The sequence below is a fragment of the Acipenser ruthenus genome, chromosome 57, assembly GCF_902713425.1.
Source record: "Acipenser ruthenus chromosome 57, fAciRut3.2 maternal haplotype, whole genome shotgun sequence".
Classification (NCBI taxonomy): domain Eukaryota; kingdom Metazoa; phylum Chordata; class Actinopteri; order Acipenseriformes; family Acipenseridae; genus Acipenser; species Acipenser ruthenus.
In genome coordinates this window covers 3511905-3534471 of record NC_081245.1, presented here as the reverse complement: position 1 = coordinate 3534471, position 22567 = coordinate 3511905, and the positions used below count along the sequence as shown (strand labels likewise).

Sequence of the window (22567 nt, the reverse complement as noted above, 5' to 3'; positions counted from 1 at the left end):
AAGCTTGTACGATGTGAGTTAATACAGGCCCCAGTCAGAGCACTACAGATATTGTGTCACATTAATATAATGTTGTGCTAACCTGCACATATTAATTAATATACACTTTATGCATTTTAATTTGTTAAGTTTCTACATTTTGTAAACGCTACATTTTCGGTTTCTTACAAGTTTACTTTTCAGGACTGCATTTCAAGTTTCCAAATTTCATTTCAAATGTTATTATTGTTTAAAGCTGCTTGTCATTATGATTATTATTATTATTATTATTATTATTATTGACAACTTTTTTTAAATCAATGATGAACTGCCAGTGTTGCAATCGGCAACCTAATTTCTTCATCTATCACATATGATAGTAATCGATGCATCACAAGATTTTATTTTTCAAAATAAACATGTTTATCAGAAAATCACATCTTACATTCAAGTGGGAACACTTCCGATTATAAAATACATTACCAAACATCGCTTTTCCGTCCTCCCTCTCCTTAACCCCAAACCGTACATAGTGTCTGACTCTTCAACTTTTACAATAATTGTGCAGCTTTCATTTTTAAATCATGAAAATGTAGATCAAACATTTGTAACGGATGTGACTTGTCCAATGTGAATCCAAAGGCAGACAGGTCTGTATTCCAGCAATGCCTGTACGTTGGCTGTCTACCGTACTTGCACTATATCAGTGTATAACTACAAAATCAATCTTTTAATGCAAACTGACAATGGGTAACTTCAAACTGGGCTCTGATTTGATGCACTGATTCACCAATATATACTTGAAGCTTGGAAAGTTTAAGGACCATGATCAATAATCGATGCATTGATTAGTTGCTGCATTTCTATTAATTGCCTAATGAAAGAAAATAAAATCCAATTATGGTAACAAATTATGTGTTCTAAGATCTGGCTTTAATAAGGACTCTGGCAAAGTATGCAGAACCTACACCAGACACTCACGAGAGCGCCAGGGCACTGCCACAGGACACAAGACTCAACCTAGCCAGGACAGCACAGGACACAAGACTCAGCACAGCCAGGACAGCACAGGACACAAGACACAGCACAGCCAGGACAGCACAGGACACAAGACTCAGCACAGTCAGGACAGCACAGGACACAAGACTCAGCACAGCCAGGACAGCACAGGACAGCACAGGACACAAGACTCAGCACAGCCAGGACAGCACAGGACAGCACAGGACACAAGACTCAGCACAGCCAGGACAGCACAGGACGCAAGACTCAGCACAGCCAGGACAGCACAGGACACAAGACTCAGCACAGCCAGGACAGCACAGGACACAAGACTCAGCACAGCCAGGACAGCACAGGACACAAGACTCAGCACAGCCAGGACAGCACAGGACACAAGACTCAGCACAGCCAGGACAGCACAGGACACAAAACTCAGCACAGCCAGGACAGCACAGGACACAAGACTCAGCACAGCCAGGACAGCACAGGACACAAGACTCAGCACAGCCAGGACAGCACAGGACACAAGACTCAGCACAGCCAGGACAGCACAGGACACAAGACTCAGCACAGCCAGGACAGCACAGGACACAAGACTCAGCACAGCCAGGACAGCACAGGACACAAGACTCAGCACAGCCAGGACAGCACAGGACACAAGACTCACTGACCTGTGCTGTCCTGTACTGTCCTCGGGACAGCGCTCTGCATGCCTCGGGTCACAGAACACAGCAAACCTACTGTAAACACTGCCCATTATATCATTGTGAAGAAATATGGTAGAGCTGTTTAAATAGATATTTAACATAACTGTACAAACATGCATATGCATTTAAAGCTTGTCTAAAATAAACTTGTCTGAGCATAATTTCTATCATGTTTCTGAGATTACTTAATTTGAATTAGTGTATTTTAAAATATGTACATGTTCATTTGGTCCTGCATTAAACTCAATGTCAGTTTGATCATAAACAACAATCCAGTTTCTAGTGTAGAATAGTTCCAGTTGAAATAGTTTGAGAAAGAAATGCTGTTTCCATGTAAATTAGGGCACCAATAGTATTGTCATATAGTGACATGGTGTAACAAGCAGGTTTCAAAGAATGGGGCTTTAAAATGAGTGTTGGAGAATGAAAACAAACTGAACTATAAACAGCTTTCTGCTGAAGTCCAGTGAAGAAGCCAACTAAAAATAAATGACTCCCTAATGCAGTGCATTTCACAGGCTTGCTTCCCCTCTTTCAGTAAAGCCCCCCTCTATAGATCTGCATTCCAGTGTCACTCACCTCTCTCAGTGATGCTAGCAGGTGGCGTTTCCTCCTGCAGGATCCGCTCATTGGCCTGGTCACACCCCAGCTCAGTCACTTCCTCCTTGATCTCAACAGTCCTGTCTGCAGAAACAACCCATCGAATAGGAAGCTCTGGGCTGATGTGAGCTGCTTCCATCTCAGAAACTTCCTTTGAGTGAGGCTGATCCGTTCTCACTGAAGAAAAGGAGACAAGACTTTTAGTTTGTCATTTCAGACTGCATATTATAGAAACTATATAATAGATGAATCCAATATTATTTAAATTCACATATCAAGCTTTATTTAAAATGTTCTTGATATCATCTGCACCTTTGCAATATGAATTCTCCTGTGTACTCTAACATATTGACACAACTTGCAAACAATATGCATGCATGGCTATTCCAGCCCTAAAACACGGGGATTATTCTATTAAGTAATATTTGTTACATTAGGTAAACCTTTAATAGCAGACAAATATCTGCATGAGAAGTTATTAATGAACATATCAAGGGGGTTGAATATCCCCACCTAACCCTACATTGCATACCTATGAGGGGTGTGGCAGCACCTCCTGGCTTGAAATACAGGGGTGCTGTGCACCTGCTGGTGCAGTGACAGATCCTGCTAGTTCTGTGAATCTGATGAGCTGTGTGTGCAGTGCACTGCGCCTTTAACATTGCGTTGGGACACAAACGCTAATAAATCAATCAGTGCTGACTGTCACAACAGGGGCGGGATATTTTATAAATTTCCCATTTAGTAGTTGGAAAACATTAGATGGTTACAGAAAAATATCCCACAGGCCTGAAAATATCCCAAAAAAAGAATATCCCATTCTTCTGACTGTCCTTGTTTACGACTAAATAAAATAAAATTGGGGTTGGGACGATTTCCAATAACATCATATGGAACAGAAGTCACCATGAAATGTACGATATTGTATTCATTATGACGATTTTTAATGCCAGCTGAATTTGCGATTTTTCATTTAATTATTCCACAAGTAATTTCATCTGCTCTAGTAATATTTAATTAGTATGTCTTGTAGTGTATTAGAGCAGCCGCTGTCATGTGACATCACGTCAGCGTTCTGTTGCTATGTGTGTCACTGCTTTAGCGCCATGTGACACTGTCAGATCGAGTTCATTGATGCCGTCATACCATGGTCTACACCAGTGCTGCCCCAACACGGTCCTGGAGAGCCCCTATCCAGTAAGTTTTGTAGGTCACCCTAAATTGCTAATTTCTAAAGACTGGGAACACATGTAAGTTATTGATCAATTAAGCAAATAACTAAGCAATTAAGGGAACTCTGGTCATTGGGCCAGTTTACATGCTGGGAAAATGTCATGACTCTTTTACTGTCATGACTTCTATAAGGTGGTACGGTCTGGATTACAATTTTAGTTAGTTTTGGTTTATGTTTGAATACAAATGTAATACATTATACAAAAATCAAATACAACATGAAGTTTCAAAGCAGGAATTGTTAAATTAAACAAACCAAAATGACCTAAATGTATAATTCAGCCGTACCACCTTAAATAAGTCATGACAGTAGACAGTTAAGTCATGACATTTTCCCAGCATGTAATCCAGGCCATTGAGGGCAGTTCATTTTTTGTACCAAATGTTCTCTAAATGACTTCATTTAATAAATCACCTGCTTAATTGATCACAATGAAATTGCTTCAGGTGTTAAGAAATTGATGATTAAAGGTTACCGGTAAAACCTGCTGGATAGGGGCTCTGCAGGACCGGGTTTGGGCAGCAGTGGTCTACACAGATGAGAAACTAAACTACATGAAACAATTGATCATAAACACACACATTAAAAAGTTTATTTTGTACCGTAATTAAACAATATTTAATGTATTTTAAATTTACTGCAAGAACTCTTGCGTAATCACACGATGATTAATCAAATAAAAAAACATTTATGATAAAAGCATTGATAAATATAAAAACATACGATTACATGTCAATAATCCTATTGAGGAAATATTAAGCCATAAAATACCGAGATATGTTTTACCCTATCCTCTCTTTGCATCACGAAACCTACTCGTCACGTGTCTTTCAAAACAAAAAATTAAACGCTACAAGGTCAGTATCCACTTCGATATTCATGGAGAAAATGGAGGTAGCCTATGTGCAAAATATGCTACACTAAGGTTATCTTACCATCAGAAAACAATTGTACATTTAAAATGTATCTGTTATTTCTTTATTGTGTGCAGTATATGTAAGGTACTGTATGGTATCATAACTTGTTAATGCTGTAGCTTGTGCCCAGTCCCTGACCACCTTCCAGCGCCTCCTCAAGACACACCTCTTCAGACAACACCTGTAAAACTCAACTCTTCCCTTCTGGTCAATATAGCACTCTGCCTTTAATGCACTTTAACTGCTCCCTATTTTACTGTATTTAATCCTGCACTGAACCCAATCTGTAGTATCTTGTATTTCACCTGCACTCGTATCTAACCCTGATGTAACTATCAACACTGTTATCTGCTCTTGAACTGCCCCGATATCAAATCACACTGTGTTTTGTATTTGCTCTTATTAGGACTGAAGTCATTGTATTTTATATCTTGCTCTTATCTTGATATGTATTTTTTGTAGACAACTGTAAGTCGCCCTGGATAAGGGCGTCTGCTAAGAAATAAATAAATAAATAAATAAATAAATAATGCAACATGCACTGTTGTTTTGTGTACTATTGAGTACGATAGTTGGGTAAAAAGGAAGTGTGTTAAATTCCTTTAGTGTGAACTTAAAATACTGTTTTATTATTTCCTAATGCTACAGAAATGTGTACAGAGAAGACATGCTACATCTTGTGTTACAATTATTATTTATAGTAGCCTATAGGCTGAAGTGAAACAATGCACGGGGTATTCATTTGATTTTACTATTTGTATAGTGTATTCTGTACAGTCATTCTTAACGTCATGTGTACAAAGAACACAACACAGAAATGGTATTTTAGCAAACAAGGGAAATGCATTTAAAATAAATGGAGCAGTATAACTGTGCATGTGTTTTAAATCGGACTCTTAATTATCCCAGGTAACCTGTCCTCAGTTTAGCGAGGCACTCCTGTATTTTACATTTGTACAACCAGTGGAATCTAAGTGAGCAAACACCACGGTAATTGGAATTATCGCACTTTTCTGTCCCGCAATTATTTCCGAGATTTTCAATATTGTCCCAACCCTAAATTAAAAAACAACTCTTCAACCTGTTTTTACAAACATTTCATAAGTGGATCATAACTGTATATGCTACTTTGACTTGTTTGCTATAAACCTTTATAGCAAGCATGATAAACACCTCTAACATAATAGCAACCGAATGCATGGCTTCCATCCTATGCATGGGTTACAGTTTTGTTCAACTACATACAATGTCTATAGACATTTTCAGATAGATTACTATGTATAACGTTTTATGTACGGTGCGGCCCACCAAGTAAACAATCTTATGGCCCTTCCTGCCAGCGGAGTTAGACACCACTGCACCCAGCGTGAACACAGGGTGCGTTCACGACACTTTTTTGCCGGCTAGATTGCAAACGGGAGTCTGTGCGTGACGTCACGGTCTGTGCAGACGCAGCGTGGACAGCTTTGGTAGATGAACAACAGTTCTGAGCAGAACCAAAATGGAGGTGGTGTTGAGAGAAATTCCTATCGCAGAAGAAGTGGATGCAATCGAAGATCCCTTTGTGCTCCACCAACTTCATAATTTACAGCACGGTCAGAAAATGTGTAGTAGAAACAGTCCCTGCTATAAAGAGATAATATAAACGTATGTTTTGTGATGCAAGACAAATTAATGAGTATTATAACGGGCAGGATTCCTCCCCGCCCTCTCACAAAGGGGTTGTTAGACAGTACTGTATTTTGATCTGGGCCAAAAATACTTCAAATACTTGCACATAAGGTCACATACCTCACTTCAACTACCTGTTATTAAAGCCGATTTTCTCCTTAATTCAAAGTAGGTTATTCCCTGTCCCCGATAGCCTTTCATCAATAACCAATTACACCTGCTGAAAATAACAGAGCAGTTTTAGGTTAATTTCAACCTTCTACCATTTTTTACGTTTAAACCTTTAGAATAAATATCTGAATATTTGAAAAGTAAAATAACTGTGTGGAAAAGGAGTCAAATCATTTTAATTTGTATTACAAATCATTCATAAGATAATTAATGACCTGACTGGAAGGTGATTCACACCCCCTGACTCGGTGGCAGTAGCACATGCAGTGAGGATTGTATCTGCTTGCCTACACGCTTCTTTGTCAGCCAGCGCTCGTCTATTGTTTTGCGCCGCGGCTGCTCCAGCGCAGTACCTGTCAGGAGATGCGCGATCTGCGCAGAATCTGCGCTCGGGAGATGCCTGATCTGGTGACGTCTTTTCAGGATGAGTTCACGCAGATGGCGAACTTGGACAGGTTTTGATCACTCTGCGCAGCATTAGGGAAAATATGCGTACGTGAACGCAGCCACAGTCTAAGTAAATATCTTTAAAAAAACACACATTAACTATAATTGTTTTCAGAATGCCTTAAATACCAAGACAAAAGATGGAAACTTTTTTTTTTTTTTCCTCAGAAACAAAGTCATGCAGCAGAGGGTTCAAATTAACTGTATTTCTGTGCAGTTCATTTTGAAGTTGACATGTTGTGTGCTGTGCTGGAAGTACAAATGAAAAATCAGTGTGCATTAAATTAAGTTTTGTTTACCTCTCTGTATCTCACTCTGCTGTCAGCCTAAGTTGTTTCTTTCTTCAGTCGATCTCAAGACTTCCGTTTCACATCTAAACCGTCACTTTAAATAAAACCATTCAGATATTTTTTTTAAAAAAAACAGTCCTTCCCGTTGGTATTCATACAAAATATAATGACGAGCAGCAACTTTGAAATACAAAGCAGAGAGACAAAACCGACGCCATTTCGGATCCACAGCCGGACATCATAATAAAACACAAACCAGCTTGAGAGGCAACATGGCAACTCTGGCAGTCAGCTTCACAACCTCCTCTTCTCATCGGGATGCATCGACAGGGAGGCCAGCCAATCAGTCGCGCAAGATGGGTTTAGGGTGTTTCTACAGCCAATAATACGCGAGGATTCCAACTAGGCACGCCTACTACTAGTGACGCATTCATTCGTTACAGGAAACGTTTGCTTTGTTTCTGCTGGAGAGATAGAGGTGGCTGCAGACAGTGCTGTCAGCACAACAGTGTATTACCTGCTGTCTAAAGTATTTAGGTTGGGTACAACTGTTTCCTAATGATTTATGTTTTTTTTTAGGTCGTTTATTACCAGCATTGAGTTCAGAAACAAAAAGTCAATTTTCTGTTGATTTAAGAACTCAGACAGACTGGAGCGCGAAAGTTACTCCTTGGAAAATTAAAACTAGAATGTTGTTCGTTTTCTTTCATTATCAGACCAGAAGAAGTGCTGATTGTATATGAATATTAATTCCCAAGTAAAAAAAAAAATTAAATTAAACGCAGAGGATTCCTGCTACTCGAGTCTCAAGCTAACAGTCAGTGAAGATGGACGTCAGCGTCTCCGTGTCGTTCTTTCAAGACGAGCTCGCCTCTACCATCGAGCACGCAGTGAAAGCGGCTGTAGACACCGTCTTGTGCCAAATCACAAAAGTTGTCGGCGGCAAATTCACTGAATTCCGAATGGAAATGGCTGGAAAGGAGAAAGAGAATGAAAGTCTGAAGCTGAGATTGGAAATATCAGAGAGCGAGTTGAAAGCAGTGCGGGAATGCATGAACGCTGCAGATGCAGACATTAAACAACCTCTCAGAAACATGAACCCCGACTGCAATGAACAAGACTTTCAGAGGAATGAGAACCAGGGGATATTTCAAGGTAAGATTGACCTTTTTTGATGGTATCACGTGGTCATTCCAACTCTAAATAACTTTTTTAGTCCATTTTATTGTCGAGGTATTGGTTTGAATTTCTCCACAGACACCTTTAAAGTGCTTATTATGAGTGCTGTTAATAACTCAGCGCCACTGTCCCAATATTACACCAGTCTAATTGATTCCCCAGACTATAAAAAAGTACTGGTCTGTGTTTGTAAATCCCACCTTGTCTAATTAAGATGTGAATGGATATAACTTGTATAACTTAACTGTGGCTAGTACAATTTCTTTGATCTCTAGCTAAGTTAAAAAAAGGCAGCGAGAACTGCCAGTGACTCAATACAGCAAGGATACTTTACGTGTATTTGGGGTTTTGAGGAGGCAAAACTAAATCAGCCAAAAACATCATTCCACTTTTAATATGTAGTTAACAACATTCTACAATAAGTCGCCAAAGTAAGGTAAGGAGGCTGTGTGGTCCAGTGGTTAAAGAAAAGGGCTTGTAACCAGGAGGTCCCCGGTTCAAATCCCACCTCAGCCACTGACTCATTGTGTGACCCTGAGCAAGTCACTTCACCTCCTTGTGCTCCGTCTTTCGGGTGAGACGTAGTTGTAAGTGACTCTGCAGCTGATGCATAGTTCACACACCCGAGTCTTTAAGTCGCCTTGGATAAAGGCGTCTGCTAAATAAACAAGGTAAACATCTCTTTCTTTTTCTTGTTCTTCCATCATATTTTTACAGACCCCAGGCACTTTTATCCACCCATATTTATATTACAGAACATCCGAGTTTAATGACAATTAAATAAAAACAAATGTATTTTATGGAATAATTTTAAAACATGACAATATATATATTTTTAAAGCAATGTTCTATCCTAGTAAAATGTTGAACTATTATTTTTAAATATGTTTTCTATTTTTTTTAATAAAAAGCCATTGAAAACCTGTCCCTAGGTTTCTAAGCAGATTTATAATGTTGATTTTAGTCAAAATGAACAAACAATTCACAGGTGGTGCGTCAGTTACAATGAATGTAACGTCAGTAAACTTACTATCAATAAACATTATAGTTTGGCAATCCATTTAATTTTGTTGTTGCAATAAAGTATTAAAGGTCGACAACATATCTATGTAAATATATAATAATTCAGACTTATAACTTCAGAGAAATATGACTTGAACAGTAGCATGTCAGATGTTGTGTCTGTTTTGTGTTGTGTCAAGTATGGCTGTTCCATTGCAATTAGAAAAGCTCTCAGATTGTACTGATTTAAATTCGTGCAAATGGTATGTGATGACAAACACAATTAAATCATAACTACTCCTGACAATTCAGCTCTTTGCCTTGTTGTTGAGGCATTTTTAAATGTTAGTGCTACATTTTTCTTCCTATCATTTTATCACAGTATTTAAGACATGGGATACAGACTTTGGATCACGCAGTGCACAATATACTTCCCCTCTATAACTTTTCTATATAGGGCTTGAACTTTTCAGTTTTTATTTTCCAAATCTCTGCCTCCCTTGTTAATTGTTAAATGTTAATTAGTAGTTGTTAAGCTGTCTCTGCATTCCAATAAAGAGAAAACTACTAATTTAAAGACTGGGTTTAAGATAAATACTTTTTTTTCTTTGCTCCAAATTAGGAGATTTTAAATGATGGACTTGCTGTCAGTGTACACTCCATACTGGGCATTTTATGCTGATAAGAAAATCTGTCAGGACAATTCTGTTAAACAAGTGAAAATCGCAAAAGCACAATGATAAACTAGGTGACCGCGTGAATGAAATGCAATTTGGATCAGTGATGAGCAATTAACGTAATTTGTTACGTTTGGTTTAAATAGAAATGAAGTGGAATAGAATCAGATTCAGTCCAGATATGAAGGTAAAAACAAGTGACATTGTTTTGTAATTAACAGCTTTTTCTGAGTTTAATTAGGAAACTGAATCGGCTCAAAATAATTTTTTTAGAGGGACGTCATGTGATCACAAATAAAACCTGAACATTTCCATATACTTTACCACACCATTTATACACCACCTACTGGTTTAGAAACGGTATTTTAAAAGATACTTGAATTTGAATGTTATATACATACCCAGTGTCATACATTTAGCCATAGATATTTTAGAATATTTTTTATAATGACAAGTATAAGGGTCCGTTCTACAAAAAAAGAAGCTTTTAAAATTCCAGTCTAACACATGCAAGAGGTTGATCAGAGGTACTACATATTTTATTTAATAACATACAGATATAAAAGATGGAAATATTGGTGGTATCAAATTAGCTTTATTTTATTTTTTTATTAACAAAATCAGCTTAATTTGAGGCATTGATCACCCCCCTACCACAAATACTTTAGAAGCAATGTTGGATCCAGCCTCATTCCCAGCTCCCCATCCTGTAGTGTCTGGAAAAGTAGAAGTCTCTAGAGGTCATCATTCATGATTTGTATCTATTGGCCAGGAGCCCAGTGAGCTCAAGCAGACACCTGCAGGACTGGCCTTTGTCTTCCTGGTAGCTCGCTGTCCACTTTCACTGTCAAGCTCCTGGGTGTAAAGAGTTTATTCACTTGGTTGTGTTATTAGAGGACACTCACTGTATTCCCCAGCTGTGTGGTTTGCTCCAGTGAGGGTAGACCATTAAACAAAACTCCTCATAAATTGTTCCAGTGGAGTGATCCAATGACATCTCTTAATAAATGGCTTTGAGAGGAACCCCTGGCTAGTAAGTAAGAGTTATAATGTTGTACAATTTCTTTTCTTTCACACAGATACCAAAGAGAGCCATGCTGTCCCTAAATCTGAAGCACAGGGGTCAAGGATAGAAGCAGTTTACACACAAGAGGAGCCCTTTGACCAGGAGTGGTGTGCAAGTCTAAAGCAGGTTACAGAGCTGACATGTGTTAAAGATGAAGAGGTCCCTCGACTGGAATGTGTTCCTATTAAAGAGGAATTCATAGAACAGGAATGTGTCCCCATCGCAGAGGGAGTTCCTACTGAAAATAATGTCTGTACACTTGAGGAGAACAACACGCTGGTGTCAAGTCTGCATGATGATTGTCCACCTGCACGTGAACTGGGATTTGGAGGTAGTCATACAAAACAAGAAACATTGAGCTCTCTGCAGAACAGTGAATGTGTAAGAATGCTTTACAATAACCTTTGTCACTCTTCTCTTTTTTTCCTCTAGTTCCTGAAGGGAATGACACAGGAGGGACTCCATTTCCCTGTGCTGATTGTGGAAAGAGTTTCAGTCATTTATCACAGCTTAAAATCCACCAGCGTATTCACACAGGAGAGAAACGCTACCACTGTAATGAATGTGAGAAGAGGTTCTCTCGATTGGACCATCTTAAAAATCACCAGCGAATTCACACAGGAGAGAAACCACACCACTGTAATTATTGTGGGAAGAGCTTTATTGAATTAGGAAATCTTAAAAAACACCAACGAATTCACACAGGAGAGAAACCTTACCAATGTAATGAATGTGGGAGGAGTTTCACTCGAACATGGAGCCTTAAAACACACCAACGAATTCACAGGGCAGTGAAACTCTGAATGTTGGGAAAGATTTAATCTGGTGGGACACTTTAAAAACATAAAGTTATCGCAAGACACAAACCCTGTCACTGAAGAGATTAATGTGATTAAAAAAAACTATTTAGAATTAAAAATCCTTTCTTAAGAAACATCTTCTATGTAAAAACATTTATAATAAATATTCCTTCACAAACGCACCTCAGAAGTGTTTATTTCACAGGCTGCGTTTACACTTTGAAACAGACAAAAGGATACCATTCCGGTCAGAGACATCAGAGTTTCAAATTAACTTTTAACTCGTTCCAAAGAGGGAGACATTATTTTACAGTCTTGCTGGTAAGAGAGAGATACTCGTGGGAGATGTTGCTTTTAAAAGATTCCACTGACTGAGATGGCCTTTGACTTCCTGGTAGGTCGCTGTCCACTTCCACTGTCGAGCTCCTGGGTGTAAAGAGTTTATCGACTTGATTGTGTTATTAGAGGACACTCATGTTGTCCTCAGCTGTTCTGGGGTTTGCTGCAGTGAGGATAAACTATTTTAATTGGAGAATTAAAAACGGTAATCTAAGTGGGTGCACTATATCCATTCAAAAATAAACAAATACAATTAATGACATCAATAGAATTCTGACAAGGGTCTGGCTTTGTAGAGGAACCTGGCTAGTTTAGTAAGAGTTATAATGTTGTACAATTTTCTTTCACACAGATCCCAAAGATAGCCATGCCAGGTCAAGGATAGAAGCAGTTTACACACAAGAAGAGCCCTTTGACAAGGAGTGGTGTGCCAGTCTAAAGCAGGTTACAGAGCTGGCATTTGTTAAAGATGAAGAGGTCCGTCGACTGGAATGTGTTCCTATTAAAGAGGAATTCATAGAACAGGAATGTGTCCCCATCGCAGAGGAAGTTCCTACTGAAAATAATGTCTGTACACTTGAGGAGAACAACAAGCTGGGATCCAGCCTGTGTGATGATTGTCCACTTGAATATGAACTGGGATTTGGAGGTAATCATACAAATAAAGCAACATTGAGCTGATTATTAATCTTGCAGAAACTGGTTACTAAGCACTGAAGTGTGCTGAAGATTCATATTTTTTATCATTTCACCTCAATTTAAGCTAGGGAGGCTGCCCAACCACTATGCCAATGGCTTGCAACATAACTATCCTTGCTACTGTGGCATCTGCTACATGTGCATCCACTATCATGCCTGTTTCAAATGCTGTTAGATCTTTGCCTTTCCCTGTTTCTGGTAGACTGTTTGCGGTTGTGCTGCTCCCACAGCTTTATAGTGGTGCTGGGATCACATGTCTCATCACTGGGTGATGCCAAATCCAGTCAGGTTGCCAGGTGTCACCAGAAGAAACATTTCAATGCAGCACTTGCATGTAAACCTGATCTTATACTTGTATTCATCAAAGCGATATTAAGAGAGGTGGAAGTCAGTGACTGGTACATGTGAGTGATATTAACCGGAGTGTGTTAATAATCAATGTGATAATCTCAAGCATTTGTCCTTATTGATACCCATTATATTCTGCATGGCAAATTTCAATGTGATGATAATAAAAGGAGGCTGGTATTAACAGGAGTGATATTAAGCAAGTTTGGCTATTTTCTAGGAATTGGTCGTGGTTATGAGGGTAAACCGTGCAGAAGAGTAAATTGTGTAAGAATGCTGTACAATAACCATTGTCACTCTTCTATTTTCTTTCTCCAGCGGCTAAAGGAAATATCACAGGATGGACTCCTTTATCACAGCTTAAAATCCACCAGCGTGTTCACACAGGAGAGAAACCTTATCACTGCACAGTGTGTGAGAAGAGATTCAGTCGTTTAGCAGACCTGAAGAGACACCAGCGCATTCACACAGGAGAGAAACCTTATCAGTGCACTGAGTGTGGGAGGAGTTTCACACTGTTACAACATCTTAAAAGACATCAGCGCATTCACAGTGGAGAAAAACCTTATCACTGTAATGACTGTGGGAAGAGATTCAGTCGTTCATGGCACCTTAAAAGACACCAGTGCGTTCACACAGGTCCGAAACCTTATCACTGCGCAGAGTGGGAAGACATTCAGTCATTTATCGTACCTTAAAAGACACCACCACTGTCACGCAGGAGAGAAACCTTATCACTGCACTGAGTGTGGAAAGAGATTCACACAGTTATGAAGTCTTCAGTCATACCAGAGCATTCTCACAGTAGGAAACCTTTTCACTGTGCTGCGTGTGGGAAGTTTTTCACACACTTAGTTCCCTGATAATCCACCAGCGGAGTCAGAAAAATGAGAAATCTGTAGTGAATGTTTGAAGAGTTTCCATCACTCAGACCTTAAAAGACATCATAAGATTCACACAAGAGTGAAGCCCTGAAATTCACAGAATTTCAACCACTTGAGGACACCTAAACACCAGGAGTAAATTTGACTAAGGCTGGGTCCTTTTTTGGGGGTTTTGATCCTCACTCTGTACGGTTGGGTACGTTTGATGTGAAGTGTGAACAATGAAGTTTGCTTGGGAAATGAACAGGTGGACTTGGTACGGTTGACAAACAAACCGATCAATGTATCGATTTGCTTGCTGTTCACATTTATCTGCAAGTAAAGGGACCAGGTTTGTTTTGGATGTGAGCTGAAGTTAGTTTTTGTTTGGTTCTTTTCCATTTTTTCAGGACTGAGCTCGTTTGTGTTGACAATGCAGGTTTCAAGTGCAATAGGTTCGGTCTGAATCAGATGTTTTCAGTATCCTGCAAGGCATATTGAAACATGGCAGCTATTGATCTCTGGTTTTAATAAATCATGTTTTAGATTCTTACATATTGCTGTGGAAGAAAGCAATGGGGGACCACTTTGCTAATTTAATTAATAGGTTACATTTCTTGAATGCCTACAGTAAGATAATGCAGTTTACGCAATTCTGCATGGTTCTCCACTGCTGGCATTAACCAAGGTTGAGAAAAGACTGAAAATATTTTACTATTTTTGTGAGTTTCGTCCAGTTCGGCTTGGATTTTGGTGTAGGACCAAATTTCTATAAGAGCTTCAGTTTCTCACACTGTCCATGTAGTTTAAGATTTATGAGATTTCCACAGTGAAAAAATGGGGCGTTTTTTTCCTTCAATTTATGGATGCTGAACTCTGAAGCCGTAAAAATAACAGTATATAATAAAACAAGAATAGTTTAAAAATTAAACATCTGGTGGTTTTTATTGCAAATCATAACAACTTTCTGTTTTCTTTATATTGTCATCCAGTCAAAACATGTTAAATGTACAAAAAGCCAGATTTAAAAAATAGATCAGCTATTACCATTTAAACACATTGTTATACAGATAATGAGAATGATTAAAGAAATAATCCATAATATTGTTTATTTTATTTTTGAATGGTGCTACAACTAATATATTTCTCTGCTATTAACTTGCAGAGCACAGTGATACAGTTTTGAGCTTAATAAATAAATAGATAAATACAATAATAGCAAAATCAGACAATATGCATTTTTACTCTTTCCATCCGGGAAATTAAGGCTGAAAACTGGGACAATCACAGTTTTGCCGAGAAGTCTGGTAATGTTATCTTTCACCAGTCAAATCGCAGAGTGCCTAAATAAAGTTTTCAGTCAGCACAAACAGATTTGTTTCATCTGTTGCAGCTTGCATTCCAGATATAATAGGAATCTATGAAAAAGACCGAGGAGTTCATGTGACTCAGAAATGTCTTCATCTAGACAATGTGGGGAAACAATGCATGAGTAAGAAGACCTCACCTAGAATATTGTGTTTTGGTCACCTCGTTACAAAAAGGATATTGCTGCTCTAGAAAGAGTGCAAAGAAGAGCGACCAGAATTATCCCGGGTTTAAAAGGCATGTCGTATGCAGACAGGCTAAAAGAATTGAATCTGTTCAGTCTTGAACAAAGAAGACTACGCGACGATCTGATTCAAACATTCAGAATTCTAAAAGGTATAGACAATGTCGACCCAGGGGACTTTTTTGACCTGAAAAAAAGAAACAAGGACCAGGGGTCACAAATAGAGATTAGATAAAGGGGCATTCAGAACAGAAAATAGGAGGCACTTTTTTTACACATAGAATTGTGAGGGTCTGGCACCAACTCCCCAGTAATGTTGTTGAAGCTGACACCCTGGGATCCTTCAAGAAGCTGCTTGATGAGATTCTGGGATCAATAAGCTACTAACAACCAAACAAGCAAGATGGGCCGAATGGGGCCTCCTCTCGTTTGTAAACTTTCTTATTTTCTTATTTAGTTTTCCTAACTGAAACTGCACTATTCTACCTACTGTAGGCATTCAGCACATATATTAATTAAATTATCTAAGTGCTCCCCCAGTGCTTTCTCCCACAGCAGTATGGAAGAATCTAAAACATGCTATTAAAAACTGGAGCAATACATTAATCGCTGCCATCTTTCAAGATGCCTTGCAGGATATTGTTAACATCCAGTTCACACAGACCATATAAGTTAACTGAATGCATTTGCAAACTCCATTGTGAACACAAACGGACTCGGTCCTGAAAAAAAATGGAAAAGGACCAAATAAACTTTAGCTTGCACTTTGGTCTCATGCATTGCTGAGTTTGAACATTAGGAATATTATATGTAACTCTTCATCAGTGACCAAGTCTCCAACTCTTTCAAATCAATACCAAGCTTTGGTCAATTCTGAACTTCACACCTCAAACACAGTTTTGTGTTCACAGGCTTTGACTGCAATATAATACCCCCAATATACAGTTTCAAATAATTAATTTTGTTTCAAGTTTTTTTTATTTTAGCTCACATCTAGGGGACACACAAAGGGACGCTTAAATTGTAGTGTACAACTCACTGGACAAATCATCCCCATATTCTATTTTACAAAGATAATTTTAAAGAATGACTGAAATATTCCTTTCATATGTTGTATTTTCCTTGTATTTAATAAATTAAAAAAAAACAAAATCCTCTCATTTTTAGATTTGAAGTTAATTGTGTATATACATAAATGGGGATTCCCAGGTGTAAATGTTTGCCAGTCCATGTTGGAGCCTGGCTGGTTCCATATGCGTGCTTCTGTTTGTCTCGTTGCTCTACAGTAATACATGAATGATAAGTTAGGCTACAGCGGTTTATTTGTTCTTTTTAAACTCCTTTCCATTTCCTGTCTGCTGCGTTCTGCTGTACCACACTTGATTTAGTCTCTTTGCTCATGTGTGTTTTGTGTTTGTGTTCTTCTCTGGATGTGTTTGTGGAACACAAGATGGGTGTGAAAGGTTGACTGAACTGGTTTCATTGTTTTAAAATAAAGCTAATATTTAAAGAAATTGTCAGGGTTTTTTTTCCATTAAAGCATTAGACATGTTAGCAGGTCCCATGTAATGTTTAAGCAATAAGGCATGAGAGAGCATGGGTTGTGCTGTGTATTGTCACTTCTTGGTGCGTTGTTGGCACGAGACGCAGTTGAGTTAAACTGATTTATAAACATTTTATAAAAAAGAAAGGAGAAATCTATAGTTTCTAAAGATGTGTTAATATTTTGAGGTATAACCTTCCACAGTAGAAAATAGCCCTTATGAACTAAAAATAATATTTAAGTAAAACATTTTCATTTTTTTTTTCAGTAAAAGCAATATTTTTTAAATGGACTTTAAATAACTATAAAAACCTTGCTTAGATGTGTTTCAGTTGATTGTTCTGACTTTAAATAACTATAAAAACCTTGCTTAGATGTGTTTCAGTTGATTGTTCTGACTTTAAATAACTATAAAAACCTTGCTTAGATGTGTTTCAGTTGATTGTTCTGACTTTAAATAACTATAAAAACCTTGCTTAGATGTATATCTGTGAGACCTTCCTGCATATTCTATGTAACATTGTTGCTAGGTAATTCACTCCCATTGGCTCTAGCGCCTACCAAACAGCGCAAGAGTTTAAGGTGCTTTGTTGGGATGAAGATTATTAATTATTAAGTAATTAATTTAGTCAAATTGTATTTTTTTTAGAAAGCCAGTCATTTTCTAGCACATCAGTGTTACATTTTTGTACCTGTAAAGAGTGAGTGAGCAGTAGTGAAGGAGAAGGGAGAGTGAAGGTGAGAGTCAGGTGGTTAAGATATCAAGTGTAGTAATGTAAGTGCTGTCAAAAAATATAAAAATATCCACAGCTAAAAATGAATGAAGAGTCAGTTTCACAAAATGACGGCTGATACCAACTAAAGGAGGAAAATAAAACTGAATATCTGACCGAAGGTACAGCAAATGACTGGTTGTACTACAAATAAAATACCTAACCAGCGTCTTGTTTAAAATAGCAAACTGGTTCGTAGTGCAAATTAATATAAACTGAAGATATGACAAGACACCTTGATGTATCTTCCATGACAGCAGGTATTCTGACAGGTTTTTTCTTTGATTTTGGTGGTGCAGTGATATGTGGTTAGCACAGGTGCAGTGATTTGCCTTTGTTGCTAAGTAGTTCCTAATCGTGACATTGTGCAGGATATTGTAACGGCTTAGAACACTGATGGACCAACCAGCATGCAGCATTCTAACACTCCGTTTTATAAATTACTGTAATCACCATTTGTACTGCTTAAAAAAAATAGAATCTATGTAAGTAATGCATTTGTATGTGTTTATAAGGGTAGGAGGCTGTGTGGTCCAGTGGTTAAAGAAAAGGGCTTGTAACCAGAAGGTCCCCGGTTCAAATCCCAGCTCAGCCACTGACTCATTGTGTGACCCTGAGCAAGTCACTTAACCTCCTTGTGCTCCGTCTTTCGGGTGAGACGTAATTGTAAGTGACTCTGCAGCTGATGCATAGTTCACACAACCTAGTCTCTGTAAGTCGCCTTGGATAAAGGCGTCTGCTAAATAAACAAATAATAATAATAATAATTACCTCTGCTATATATATTTATCTGTAACTTGGAAGTGAAAACAAAATGTGAGTGTCTGCATTATATTATATTTTGAAGTGCAGAATCATGTTGTTTGTTATCCCATTGATGATTATTGTCTACCTGCTGTATGAAAGTACACTTTTTGTTTTTCTTTTGAAATTAGGGGTACCCTATTTAAAACTGACAATGATATACTCTTTGCTTTGGCATTCTTTCAACACCAGTTGGTCTCAATTATCATGCACGTTATTTTGTGTCACTATTACCTGTAAGATATTTGTATTTTTTGTATGTTTTTGCAGAACCAAAATAGTCAGTTTTTTTTTAATTCAATAGGAGAATGGGGGATGTTATTAAACACTATCACATCAGCTGTTTATCATCTATAAAAGGAAAAAAAAAAGTTTAATTTGTTTATTTTTTCTGTGGGGTATAGGGCGCCTGAGAAGAATGATGAAACAAGTGTGTAATGCAGCTTTAACTGACAATGATGTGTGGGGAATATAGAGGTGGCAGGGAGGGAGTAGAAATCCTCCCTGCAAAAACACGTGGTAATGTGGCTGGAGCCGTGAATTGAATAAGTGATTAAATAATTAATTAAGGCTCCAGCGGCAGGTGTATAATTAAGGTGATCACGGGTGTTAGCTTAGTTAGGGCTGGAGTTAATGTTGGTGGAGATGTTTCGCAATATGTTTAAAAACAGTCCAAATACAGTATGCATAATAACTTGGGATAAGAATATAAGAAAGTTTACAAACGAGAGGAGGCCATTCAGCCCATCTTGCTTGTTTGGTTGTTAGTAGCTTATAGATCCCAGAATCTCATCAAGCAGCTTCTTCAAGGATCCCAGGGTGTTGGCTTCAACAACATTACTGGGGAGTTGGTTCCATACCCTCACAATTCTCTGTGTAGAAAAGTGCCTCCTATTTTCTGTTCTGAATGCCCCTTTATCTAATCTCCATTTGTGACCCCTGGTCCTTGTTTCTTTTTTTCAGGTCAAAAAAGTCCCCTGGGTCGACATTGTCTATACCTTTTAGGATTTTGAATGCTTGGATCAGATCACCGGATACAGTAGACTCTGCATATAGGAACACCTTTTAAGAGAACACTTCACCTAAGGGAGATCACCCTTGTAGTGAAACAGATTTTACCCCATTGTAAATGCTCCGGCTAAACGAACAGGAACTTTTCTTAAAAGAACACCCTCTTGGCACTGATAGCGATTCGTTCACCATGGATACACGGCGATAGCTCTGGAATCATGTTAGCCGTCTAGTCATATATAAGAAAACAATTACAGACAACAAATACCACCTCAGCCACTGACTCATTGTGTGACCCTGAGCAAGTCACTTAACCACCTTGTGCTCCGTCTTTCGGGTGAGACGTAATTGTAAGTGACTCTGCAGCTGATGCATAGTTCACACACCCTAGTCTCTGTAAGTCGCCTTGGATAAAGGCATCTGCTAAATAAAATCTGCTAAATAAACAACACACGGTACGTATAAATCACACCGTCTCTCACGGTCCATTCAGGTCTCAAATTACAAACCAAAGCGAAGGAACAGATTGCATCTCTCCGCCTCCTTTTATGCCGTCACACATGAACCATTGGTAAACGAGTGACTGCCACGTCGTTTCCCTTCCGAGTCAATGCGTTAATGCAACAGTGTTCCGCCCCCTTCCTAGCTGGCCGACTTCCCTTGAACCCTGGGAAAGAACTGTCAGGCCAGCCCGTCCAGGGAACTCTCTTCTCGCTGTTTAGCGCCCTCACAGGTCAGGAGGGAGATTTACAACCAAGAATCATTGTATTTCTTTCACAATAGCGATTAAGCTTTCTGACCATTTTGTTTTGCTTTAGTTTTATTAGCGTTAGTTTGTTTGTTACTTTTATTATTATAGTTTATTAACATACACTTACCTATTGTTTTACTTTTACTTATTCAGTTCATTTCATATGTTGATGCACATGCGTCATGACAAGTAATATATATGTATTTATTTATTAATTGATTCCTATTGTGTCTGGTGGCTAACTCCGTCTTGGAGAACACTTCAGCTATAAGAACACTTTGCTTGCTTCCCGAGGGGTGTTCTCTTAGCTGGAGACTACTGTACATACATATTACTTGCATAAAATGCAGCATTCACAAATGTTCATTTGATTTTAATAAGTTAATGTATTAATTGGTCCACCACAGATCGATGTATTGTAAGTAAAAATACACTTCTTATTTTAGCAGGATCACTGGTTGTGAACAAATATTTTTACTTGGAACACATGAGATATTAGAAGGGCTCAGTTTAACAATATATTTTACGCCTTGGGTTCCACTAATTTAACAAACCAAAGAAAAAGAACAGACTGCTTGGAGAAAAAAAAAGTTTATTCAGAAGCCAAATACTTTTGAAAAAAAAACTACTATTTATGAGCAATACTTCAGAAACACCTACATCAATTATCACCTACACATACTGTATATAGACAACAAATATCACTACAAGCATTTAAAACAATATCATTCTAAGCTATGCACTGCAAATTCAATACATCATATAGTTACCTTCCTTTATGACTTGGAGGGAAGTGCAAAAGTCTCTTTTGAAGAAATAAAGCAGTCTTATGAAGAAGAATAACAATGGCGCGATGGTCATTGCTTCTTGGTCCAGCCTGGAGGGATGCAAGGAGAAGTCCAGCGTTTGCCTTTGTAGCGCTGCAACAGTCTTTTAATCCAGGTTTTAATAACTTTTTAGCAGTTGACAAACAGTGTTTCCTGGCAGTTTCCAAGTACAGGGAATAGTTACTGTGGTAATGCAGACAGAAAATAGTAAAATTTCAGCGACCCATATCGAACTTCTAGATTCACCCGCCTCTGTGGAAGATGCACAGCTTTCATTATCAGCAGATGGGAGGACATGTGGCATAGCCAATCATATAAATGTTGTATTACTGTTTAGTTCTGTGACACGCCCCTAGATTGAAACAAAGGCAATGAAGTCCTGGTACGGACCCATGTGTCCCCATCAATAGATGTTCATTGCAGTCTCAGTCAGTGGGATAGCAGAAAGCAACATCTTCCATGAGATAAACATCTCGGCACGTCTCTCTCTTACCAGCGAGGGTTTGAAACAGTGTCTCCCTCTTTGGAATGTGTTAAGAGTGTTTTGTTTCTAGCTCTGATGTCTCCGATTGGACTGTCATCCTTTTGTCTGTTTCAAAGTGTAAGTGCAGGCCCAGGGTTAGAAACTCACGCTCGCCCAAGGCGATTCCGTGAGTGCTCGGGGCTCAAGCACCAATGGGGGAAAAATAAGGTCCCGCATAGTGTAAATAAATCGCCTGTTCTGTCAAATTATAGTGTGGATGCGTCACAATCAGAACTGTTATTGCAGCGTTTAAAAAGTAAAACATTCACTGGCGGCTCTGACAAACCGGAAGGCGATCCTTCACATATTCAAATCCATGTATACAAAGTCCCCCAGCTTTCTTGAAAAGATCAGCATTTATCTTTTGTATTTGTTATGCTCTCATTCATATCCAACATAGTAGATTCAGTGTCCAATAGTTATGGCAGATTCCACTGTACTTGCTGAAGCGTTTTTCTCCCACTGCTAATTTTAAAACAACATTTCCACCTAGCTAACAATTTCATCCCGAGAGCTACAGTGAAACATACTGTGTTTAATTGGGACTTTAGTGAAGACCGAGTGTGTACTTTGTTTCTGATGTAGAAATAAAGACAACTACAAGCTGTCAGTGAATCAAAGCCATTTTGAACAAATGATACACAAACAGGGGCAAAGGTACAAAACACAGGAAGTGGTATAACAATGAGCCACAAGGTGGCGCACACCTGCAATCTAACATCCATGACATACATGAGCAAATTAATTATTGTAGGTAGTAATTCATAGTTATTTAATCACTCACAGGCTGTAACC

The 22567-nt window shown here is 38.5% G+C and overlaps 2 protein-coding genes across 9 annotated transcripts in view; one reads left to right on the top strand and one right to left on the bottom strand.

The window, feature by feature from the left end:
* Positions 1 to 22567, bottom strand: part of LOC117971124 (zinc finger protein 501-like) — a 111421-nt gene that overhangs the window by 6998 nt on the left and 81856 nt on the right. The window contains exons 1-3 of one of the 7 annotated variants that reach the window (XM_059017790.1): positions 7025 to 7344; positions 6242 to 6327; positions 2265 to 2462 (exon numbers count right to left, since the gene is read on the bottom strand). The exons of 3 other annotated variants lie outside the window; for them this stretch is intronic. In XM_059017790.1, coding sequence (XP_058873773.1) covers positions 2265 to 2462; positions 6242 to 6308 — 265 coding nt within the window. In that variant the 5' untranslated portion in view covers positions 6309 to 6327; positions 7025 to 7344. Of the gene's footprint in view, positions 1 to 2264; positions 2463 to 6227; positions 6328 to 7024; positions 7351 to 22567 lie in introns of those variants that run through there. 3 more of the 7 variants (XM_059017792.1, XM_059017793.1, XM_059017796.1) reach the window with 3 other exon arrangements.
* On the top strand, positions 7461 to 19022 carry LOC131724838 (zinc finger protein 300-like). Of its 2 annotated transcripts, none has more exons than XM_059017754.1 (5): positions 7461 to 8170; positions 10953 to 11270; positions 11372 to 11503; positions 12431 to 12727; positions 13444 to 19022. In XM_059017754.1, the coding sequence occupies exons 1-5, from the start codon at positions 7843 to 7845 to the stop codon at positions 13821 to 13823; spliced, it is 1455 nt and encodes a 484-aa protein (XP_058873737.1). In that variant the 5' UTR covers positions 7461 to 7842; the 3' UTR covers positions 13824 to 19022. The 2 variants fall into 2 exon arrangements, with proteins under 2 accessions (XP_058873737.1, XP_058873736.1); XM_059017753.1 differs by having other exon boundaries at positions 11372 to 11578.

Excerpts from the sequence above, each read along its gene's own strand:
- LOC131724838 (XM_059017753.1), top strand. The coding sequence starts at position 7,843 with ATGGACGTCAGCGTCTCCGTGTCGTTCTTTCAAGACGAGCTCGCCTCT. Across the intron at positions 11,271-11,371 it reads ACGTGAACTGGGATTTGGAG|TTCCTGAAGGGAATGACACA; the intron begins GTAGTCATACAA and ends TTTTTCCTCTAG. Across the intron at positions 12,728-13,443 it reads ATATGAACTGGGATTTGGAG|CGGCTAAAGGAAATATCACA; the intron begins GTAATCATACAA and ends TTCTTTCTCCAG.